This window comes from Mesitornis unicolor, unplaced genomic scaffold (assembly GCF_000695765.1).
Source record: "Mesitornis unicolor isolate BGI_N332 unplaced genomic scaffold, ASM69576v1 scaffold26185, whole genome shotgun sequence".
NCBI classification, from domain to species: Eukaryota; Metazoa; Chordata; class Aves; order Mesitornithiformes; family Mesitornithidae; genus Mesitornis; species Mesitornis unicolor.
Window position 1 is genome coordinate 60,549 of NW_010185195.1, and position 10,387 is coordinate 70,935.

The 10,387-nt window shown below is 39.9% G+C and overlaps 1 protein-coding gene across 1 annotated transcript in view; it reads right to left on the reverse strand.

Moving 5' to 3' along the window:
- Positions 1-299: 299 nt before the first annotated feature.
- The window catches only part of LOC104540860 (tripartite motif-containing protein 66-like), a 14,673-nt gene continuing 4,585 nt past the window's right edge, over positions 300-10,387 (reverse strand). The window contains exons 4-11 of the mRNA XM_010184772.1: positions 8,096-8,156; positions 7,210-7,384; positions 6,129-6,436; positions 4,440-4,563; positions 2,829-2,903; positions 1,514-1,666; positions 713-926; positions 300-409 (exon numbers count right to left, since the gene is read on the reverse strand). Coding sequence (XP_010183074.1) covers positions 300-409; positions 713-926; positions 1,514-1,666; positions 2,829-2,903; positions 4,440-4,563; positions 6,129-6,436; positions 7,210-7,384; positions 8,096-8,156 — 1,220 coding nt within the window. The remainder of the gene's footprint in view (positions 410-712; positions 927-1,513; positions 1,667-2,828; positions 2,904-4,439; positions 4,564-6,128; positions 6,437-7,209; positions 7,385-8,095; positions 8,157-10,387) is intronic.

Below are 10,387 nucleotides of genomic sequence, written 5' to 3' on the forward strand. Positions count from 1 at the left end.
GCTCTATAAAATAGAGATGTCATGTTGAACATACTATAAAACGGTACTGCAGTTATTATTATGCTATTATTAGCATGTTACTTTCATTATTAAGCATCATTACCTATCACCAAAACATTAGTACTTCAGTGTAAACACTGCAAAGCATATACACGATTGAATATTGACAGATGCAAATACTTTGGATCTGTTCTCTGCCCACAAGATCTAGAAATAAGGCATATGGTCAGCAGATGAGGAGAGTTTAAATAAACAGCCCGAGTGCTTTGCTTTCCTCCCACACACCTTAAGTCAGTCAGTTATGCTGCTGGATTCTTCATAGCAAATCTCGTCTCTTGAGGAAGTCGTACCTGAGGAAGGCTGCTAGCTGGCTGAAACATCATTCTTTTATTTTTTTTCACTTTCCTGTGTACAAAGGAACAAACAGTGAATAGCTAGAGGGCTTAGTCTTTTTAAAAATCTTGACAGAGATTCTGCTCGGAAGATAACCGTGTGGCCTGAGACACTTCATTTGCTAATGCTCACACATTTATACACAACTGACACTTTATTCCACTCAGAGGATCTTGACATAAAACTGTAGAACCGATCACATCTCTGTGACAGTTTTCCCACACATCCCTATCCAAACCTCCCATCAGTAGCTGTAAACAGAATTAGCAGGGTGGCCACTTAGCAACCAAATGCTTTTGCTTTTGCAGTCTTACAGCATGGCGCCGTCTCCTTTTAGGCTGAACGTACTCCTGTCCATACGATGGCCACTGAAAATCTTGGGGTGGCATTTTGCTATTCTGACTTTTCACTTCTTCAGAATCAGAGTCGTCTTGTTGCATTGAAGAAAAATGCCTATCTGGATAAATCTCCTTCAGTTTCCCCTCAAAGAATACACCTAGGCATCGTCCAGCCTCAGCAACCTCTGAATCCGGCTGTAAGAGAATACACAACCATTCAGCATTACTGCACACAGAAATCATCAAGGATCAAAGCCCAGTGACTACACTATCCTAATGCCTTGCCTTGGTTCTGTCTGCTATATCTCCATTAGTCTCCTGTGCACTTTCTACAGCCCACCAGTCTCTCTGCATTTACAATTTGAGTAAAACACAGTTGCTGCTATTAAGGAACATGATCCTGCACCTCTAAGAAAAAAAGTGCAGTGAACTAGAAAGAATAGCAGTCACCATTGCTTAGGAATATCTATGCACCTGAATTTTGCTGGCCATGACTAGCTTCTCACAGCAAATTCAGCAGCATTCCAAAAAGCTATCAGTTAAGATGTTGCTCTTTAGTTTTAGATCCATATGTATCTCAAGTTCTCAGATCCATATATATCTCCATTTCCGTCATTAAAAAAAATAAATTATCATTTCCCAAGAGTAAAACTGATTAATACTTCTGTTTATCCCAATCCCATATCTGGTGTCAATAGAACCAATAGCTGCACCAGTGTGACAGCTTGAAAGAGCAACCCTCTGGTTCGTATTCCCCCCACCCATGCATATTAGAAACCTACATAATTGAACTTTGCACAGTTCCAAAACATGAGACGCACGTCAGACACAAGTTCCTCAGGTGCAGAATAGTGGCACTTCTCCTGTTTTTGCAGCTTTTTTCGTATGATTGACAAATCCATTGGCCTTTTGATGATCTGATAATAATGCTGAGCCTGCAATAAGAATAAAATGCAGGTATGTAATTGTTTTAGTTCTAACATTTCCTCTCCAGTGACTTCTATCCAACCTCAGACAGAAGTCACTGCAGAGCATTCCTTGCATCAAGGGAGAGAGCTCTAGTCTTTTGGTGCCTACACCACGCACAGCATCTTCCTGGGTGCTTTTTGGTTTGATTAAAAATATTTGCTTGCAAGACTAATCTTGAAAATAGCACACTTCAGTGACTGCTCTGCTATTTGCACTTTCTAAAGCTTATCCCCAGATAAAAATGTCGTTGTTTAACCCTAATCAATAATATATGTAATACTGACAATTAGCTAACATTTCCCCCAAGCAGTTATAAAAGCAATGTGCTGAGATACTGGCAGCTGATGCTGTAGGAAGCAGTCTGCCAAGAGTGACTAAAAATATGCTACTATGCACTCTTTTTAAAGTTCAACAAAAATCTCTTTCAATGGGCACCAGTTACCAGGATATTCCACTCCTTAAATATTTCTGGGTCAAATCCTACTTGCTAGGTATGAGTTCCACAAATACATTACAAGCTCTATTAGGTGGAATGTTTTTTATATTGTTGTTTGGACTATTCCTTCACAGAAAACCATTTATTTCCTCCTCTCATTTTCCTCCTCCAAATTGTTTGACATGGTGTTCTATTGTTACAATAGTGTGAATCTATATATTCCTTATATATATTCCTTACAATAGCCAGTTAATATTGCAGAATAATAAAACAGCAGTCTCCACAGCTTCCTCTAAACGTAGTCACATTACAACCTTTGTGCAAAACACCGTAAAAGAGGGACCCCAGGGTTATTTCTAAAACACATCTTTCTTATGGCAGTGCAACATTCTCCATTTATGCAGCAAGTCAACTTTCTTAATCACTGGAACCCCTCATATACCATTAATATCCTAGCAGCATCTTAAATTGGCACCCAAACCTGGCCTTGAGAATGTTGGCCAGCATTTACCTGCCTTCACACTGGCACTTTCAAAGAACTTGCAGGAAGAAAACACCAACCTTTCCCTAGGAAGCAATGCTGTTCAGAAAAAACGCTAATGAAAATCTTTCAAGAATACAAAGGAAAAACCTGTGTGGTGTGCCAGACTATTCTTCAGATTCCCTCTGACTCAGGCATGTGCAGGACTTACCAGGGGGCTGACAGGTTCATGGAATGGGAGGCTCATATTACTGCAGAACAGGGAAAGCACCAGCTTTTCACACTTCTGTAGAAGCCAAATTTTAAACGCATTTTAATTCAAAACGAGTAAGTTTCATTCTTGCCCTTAGTTAAGCAATCATACTAACAACAAGAGAAGTTTCCATGTAGTCTGTGCATTTCTGATGCAAAATGGCACATTTCACTATAACCTGGAGGACATTTTGCCTCATAGCATTTCTATAGTTTTGAAACTGAGAACAGTCAAGAAATGCAAGAAAAAAAAAGCATTATGTAAAGTTTTTGGCATGCATGTATCTTTCCTGGAAACTCCCGGGAATTCATTGCTATCACTATTTCCTTTCTGCACTCCAGATCTAGTCCTTGGCTCTTGACTAAAAGAACAGCAGTAACTGTGTGGGAACAGTTAAATGGAAAACATTTCACACCATTCATACCCATTCATACAAATGGATGTAAGTTATGTAGCTGGTAATACTGTATGAAAACAGTTCAATTTAATCATTGATAACTTATAAAATACTTATACTAGTCTTTGGCTTTGTCACTGATGCAAAAGAAAGCACTACAAAAACATCATAAGTCACGTTTTCTTACAAGCAACGGAATTTCTAATCAAATCAATTCCCTAAAGAGAGCCTCGCAAATCAAGACCCAGATCCCAACTATTGCTGGCCAGTTCTACTCAGTTCAATAGAAACTGGGGCCACATCAATGTCAAGAAGCTGTGTCCAGCTCTTTATGGACAGAGTAGCTCAGGTCTGGAAACAGCATGGATGAATTTGAGCAGTGCTGTGGCTCTGCTCATAGGCCTTGCCAAAGGGCTCCCGTGCTGTAAGAACCATTGCTGTTGGCTATGAATTCTGCCCAGACTAGACCAGTGCCTTATTCTAGAGCCAGCTCAGCATCTGCACTCAGCTGTCTGGACTTAGTCTCTGTGTCCAGCTGCCTCCAATAGACACTGGACATTTACTTGGAACTTGTGGCTTCCAACCACTAAGTGGACTTTAAGAAATGGTATTTTTCCATGGGAAGTTTGGGAGAGAAAACTGGTAATGAGGCTGCAAAGAGATAAGTTTTCATCTAGGCTGAGTGAACAGCGCCTAAATGTCATCTTCAAGGGGATTAACAGTACATATGAAGACTGTATGATGATTTCAATCTGACTGAAAGTAAAAAAGTGTCTGCATACAAAAATGACATTGCAACTGTCCTAAGTAGATGTCTGAGAAGGTGCCAAGTCTTAAACAAAAAAGATTCAGTGGCACAAAGCCAGGCAAAGTGGACTCAGGAAAGTTTGCTCTGCTGCTGAGTGTGACTTCCCTGTTCAAAGGAGAAAGGAGTTCCAGATCTGGCTGTTTCATCTTTCTATGACATCATTCATTTTAAAATTCAACAGCGATGTCTAGATAGAAGAGAATGATATAACTGAATACTAACAATGCTTTTGTTGTATTTACTGCTCTCTGAAACATTCCAGTAGCAACCAAGTCAAATCAGTCATCTTTCCTATGAAGAGGAAAAGCTTCATGCTAAGATCACTTGTCTTTTTCTGACTAACACAATAGATAGTTATTCTCACCTTCTGGTCAGAATCATCAAGGCCATATTGTGCATTATAACTTTGGCTGTAGCGTGTATTTTCACAGTCATATTCCACCTCTGGTTTCACTGGATTACGGCACAGCGTGCACACCCATTCTCCCCTGCAAAACAAGAAATCAAAACCAATTTTTTGTCAAATTTTATCAGCAACCTTGTCAAATAACAAACCTCAGGAATCACTGTATTTGGAAACAAGTCTCATCCTTAACTAGTATGACGATAGCAGGCAATCTGAAGCCCATTGTGCTAGATGTTCTTCAAGAGAATTGAATCTAATTAGAAGTACGATGATTTCAGATTCTGCTCATTGCACTTCTTCTGTCACAGAGAAAAAAAACAGTAAGTGTTTGAAATCATGTATCAGGAGTGTGTGCAGCTGTATTGATTCAAGTGCTGTTCTTCAAAAAAACAACGTTAAGGAAAAATAGTCGACAGATGGGTTATAAGACAAAACCAGATCCATTTGATGATTGAGACATATATTATCAATTTATATGATCATTGACATTTATCTAAAAAAATCAAGGTTATCAGAAGAGGTCATAATACAGGTATTATGTATTATTATGTATTATAGTACTATAACCTATTACACAGGTTCCCAAACCCAACAGACACAATTCTGCATGGGCATAAGTGTCCTTCCTAGTAGATCTGTTTTCAGAAACCTCTTGAAGAATTTCATTAAGGCAGTGATGCAGCATCAGGGCCTGAATAACTATAGATCAAGGTCTTTAAAGAGCTATGAATAAAGAACTTTAGTTAAGGGAACTAATTTACTTCATTAGAATTTAACTTTGCCTAGGAAATTTATTTTGAAAGAAAAACATGGTTTTCACATTGTTTTGAAACTAAAGGTTTAGCAATGACTCAGCTATTAGAGAAAGGAGTGAAAAGCTAAGAGACAGAAATGCCTGCTTTTTGAACAGAAAGAACAAAACCAAATCTTCAAACTAATACCTCACAAAACACATTTTTCTTGACTGAGACAGATATTTGGGCTTGGTGCAAATGAAGTAGCCTCTGTTCCCACCTGCTAATGATTTGTAACAGAATTCAGAATTATACACCACCAGCAATGCACATTATTCAGCCTCACTTATAAAGTTTGGTATGTGGACACGTACTTAATTCTGGCTCTTTGTCACATACAATTCATCTGTGACAAGTTCCTAGGGAATGTGCGTCTTACGAAAAAGCATGTCCTAAGCATTTCCACAAAAGCACCAATAATCCTAAATTTCTCATAAAACTGGCTAGAAAACTGAATAGGAACTCACTGATTGCCCTTTCCTTGTGCTAGTCACTTGTTCTTGCAGAGAGGAGCTGACGTCTACACCACAGATGTTACATGAGAGTTAGGATTTTCTTTTTCTCCAGTAAGTCATAAGAACATTTTTAAAGCTCGGGTTTGCCACCTCCTTTGTACTGGCCAGCTAACTGCAGAAAGGGCATACACAGCTGCAAACAGATATTGGCGAAAATTCATCCAGTTCCTAGCATGTAAGACAATTCTTCCCTTTGCAAGTAAAGTAACAAAAAAGGCAAGTGAGAGATGCAGTCCCTACCCTTGTGTAAAGTTGACACATATAGCCCTAAGGATATATTCTGTCCCAAGGCAGTGAGCAGAAACTGAGCACATTAGGAAAATGTCATACACACTCACACTGGAAAGCTGAGCAGGGCTGGAACATGGCAGGAGAGATGGAAGACCTTGGGGCAGTGATCACAGCACAACAGTTCTCCTCCATTAAGACACACAGCACAGAAATCCTCATTTTCAATTAGACTGACTTCCTGAGTAACTGCAGATTTTTTCGTGATGGAGGTGCAATTGCTGAGCTTCTGATCAACAGATGGAGTATCTGTAGGAGATGATTGTGTCTGTCCTGCCGTTTGGGATTCAAGAAATTTTCTGTCCTCTGAGTTCTCCTCTTTGGATTTCAGTCCTTCAATTGGACTATCTTTATTTATCTTGAAGGAAGAAAAATCTGGGATCACACAATCATCATTTCCATATATAAGCATATAAAAGCAGCAATTGTCTGCAGATAAAATGGTTTCTCTGCAGTGAACTCTACTGGAGAAGGCACTGGGGTTCAGTAGGCCCACCCTCGGCTCGAAGACTGACATGGGCTGGCCAGGTCAGCTTGGTCAAGTGATTTCCTCCACATACCACAATGTAATAGCACTGTGAGAGAGTTGTACAGGTTTCATATCACGGATGCTAGAAACAGGATAGTTTACAACCTTATTTGCAAATTTTACAGTCAACAGCTAAAAAAAGAAAAGTATAGTTTTTTGTTCCCATCAGAAATTCCTGTTTCCTTCTGTGGAAAAAAGTTCACAATCAAGACTTCAATGAAGCAATGGAATACAAAGCTTTTAAAAATCTATTACACTGTGACTTCTGGAATCAGTTCCTATCACTCAAATATACATTTGGGTCAGTTTTAAGCTATTTATCCCACATTTTTAACTAGACAGACAAGTCAGGTTGTTTGCTAGAATACAAAAACATTACAGCTATCCAATCCCAGAGATAGCCTTCTCAGAAATGGAAGTATCAGAGAGCTATACAACAAACTAAAATCTGCATTCTCTATTATTTCAACCCATCAAAGACGTGTCTGAGGGTGAAATGAATCTACAAACTTGTTTAGTGTAGAACAACTTTCAGAAACTGTGGGTGCAAGCCAATGAGATAAGGGCAGAAAGTCCACGAAAGTCAAGGAAAGTCCACTCACCTTTATAGACATACTTGAAGACTGGGTCCCACATTCAACTATCAGGAGGAAATTGCCCTCCTGCTCATTGTCCTGTGGCTGGAGCTTAAACACTGGGAGCTTCCCTGCTTCTGATGCACATATTTTCAGACGCTCCAGTCGCACATAGGGGAACTTCTGCTCCTTAGGGCCAGCTCTGCAATCAAAATGACACATGGGTAAATTCAGTCATATTCCACAAAATTCTCCTTCCTACTCAGTTTCAACGTTATTCACACATTATTGTTTGTGCTTCCTTTCCTTCGTAACTGTGACTCTGCTGGCTAAACGCTGAAAATCCGGACATCTTTTCACATACCAATTCTTTAAGAAATGTGAATGCAATCCCTTTAAATTATTCATGTGTGTACATGCATTACAAACTTCTGTGCTAAAACTCTGCCCTGCTCTGTACATTTGTGGTTTACTTATTCCAATGTAAGTCATGCTTGATGCTTTTCAATGTGGCTGGTTTCAAGCAGGAACACAGCACATCATCAACACATCTCAGCAGTAGCTGAAAACAACATTTGATAAAATTGTTGAGATCATGTTAATCCTGTTCTCATGATATTTTTTAGGTTTAATTGGGGCTAAATAGTTTCTAATTGTTCAAGTGAGGTAAGTTTGCAAACATTTCTTCATTCTGGAAAATTACACAGAGTAACAGAAATACACAAACTCACCACTTCTTTTAAATTGTTGTTTTCAAGTTTAAGAGAATACTTTATAACTTTCAGAATTATTCTCTGTAAGGAATTTTGCATTCTTTTAAAGTTCTCCATTAATTATTAAGCTTGACAGATTTTCTAAATACATGCATAAAATTTCATGGCCAGTGCTTTTGTATAAAAAAAGATTTTGTTACCTGACATTCTGCTTGCTTTCTATATCCATTTCAAAATGTTCCTTTTCACAGTTATTGGAATCTGGAACAGAAGATAAGAAAACGAATAAAATATTTATAATATCAGAGTCAGATTAGGGTAGAAAGTACTTCAATATTCATGCACTTCTGACTGGTGTTTAATACGATATCATATGTGAATTATGAAATTATTTCATCTGTATGTATAGAAAATATGTATGCTATTTTCTATTCTGGGATACAGTCTTTGTCTTTCTCTTTGCTTTTAAGCCCAGCTCCTGTGCTGAATATGAGGAGCCTTCCAAAATAAATTGTCAAAAGTGTTACCTCCCCAGGGCATGATATATGTACACAGCCATGCCACGTTCATCCATACACATGGAACAACATGAGTAATCCTCTTCGCTACACAGTCTTCACTTGAGAAGAACAGACCTACTGAGGTCTGAACCCCTGAGGCTCAGGAAGTCTCTGTGGTCTACTGCTCCATGCTACGAAGCTTCTGGATAATTCAACAAGGCCAAGTGCACCTGGAAGAGGGTAATCCCAAGCACAAATCCAGGCTGGGCGGAGAATGGCTCAAGAGCAGTCCCAAGGAGAAGGGCTTTGGGGTGTCAGTCGATATAAAACTCAACATGTGCTGGCAGTGTGTGCTTGCAGCCCAGAAGGCCAACCGCATCCTGGGCTGCATCACAAGAAGTGTGGCAGCAGGGCAAGAGAGGTGATTCTGCCCCTCTGCTCTCGTGAGACCCCACCTGGATACTGCATCCAGTTTTTGAGCCCCAACACAAAAAGGACATCAAGTTCTTGAAGCAGGTCTGAAGGAGGGCCACAAAGATGATCGGAAGGCTGGAGCACCTCCTTTATGAGGACAGGCTGAGAGAGTTGGGGCTGTTCAGCCTGGAGAAGAGAAGGCTCCGGGGGGACCTTGTTGCTGCCTTCCAGTTCCTGAAGGGATCCTACAGGAAAGCTGAGGAGGGACATTTTACAAGGGCAGGCAGTGATAGAACAAAGGGTAATGGCTTCAAACTGGAAGAAGGTAGATTTAGACTGGATATTAGGAAGAACTTCTTTACTGTGAGGATGATGAGACACTGGCACAGGTTGCCCAGGGAAGTTGTGGATGTCCCCTCCCTGGAAGTGTTCAAGGCCAGGTTGGATGGGGCTTTGAGCAACCTGGGCTGGTGGAGGTGTCCCTGCCCATGGCAGGGGGGTTGGAACCAGGTGATCTTTAAGGTCCCTTCCAACCCAAACCATTCTATAATATGATACGATATGATACAATATGATATACGATATTATATGAATTCTAGTGACTTGAGAACAGGAAGGAAATTGTGTCTCCCATCTGACACTGAGGGATGGAAGCTGCACCGTATGATTCCTTTCTATCCTCTAATGTATGTAACATATAATTGTATGAATTCAAAACTATCCATTATATAAGCATGCAAGTAACTGTAGCTCTTGGCTGATACTAGACCCAAGAGTAACAGAACAACTTTGGAGAGATGGGATGGGCTAAAGATAAATGTCCCAGTGGATGCCCTCATAAATTTCATAGTAACTCCTTCTTTTGTTAGGAATTCGGCATAGACAACACTAACAAGAAAACAAATCAAATACCATGGTTATCTGGAGACAAGCGAGTGCCAGGAAAAAATGCTTTTTTAAAAGAAAATCTAGCTTGGGTCAATGATACCTACTAACCCATGGCTTGAAAGCAATGTGCCTCTAAGATATTCTGTTGATCCCAGCCACAGGATACACAATACATATATTGTCAAGGAAAGGTGCACTTCTTGTCACTCCTGAAGTGTTATTCACTTGTGATTGTTGCTCAGGTGAAGGATGGTAGTCATGGCTCTGGACAGAATTTGTGGAAAGCACCAAACTAGAGGGGTTACAAACACTGTGGAGAATATTTACAATTAAAAAATTCTCAATATATCAGAAAAAAAAATCTCCTAAATCAGTAAGAGTGACCTGAGATAACTGTAAGTACTATGCTTAAGAAGGATCAGATAAATGTAATCACCAAGGAAAATAACTGACTAGGGAACTGTTCTGTAGAAGGAAATAAGGGTTAATGTGGACCATTCACAACATGTGAGTCAACCACATGCTGCTCTTGCAAAAAAGGCTGCAGTGTATTACCTGCAGCGAGGAATGTAAAACTCAAGAAGCTGATACTCTGGCTTTGCACGGCACTCCAGAGGCCTCAGCTGCAGCTCTGCGTTCGGCTGTGGGCAGCACTCCTTAGTTGCAGAGAACCCAGAATAGCCCAGCAGG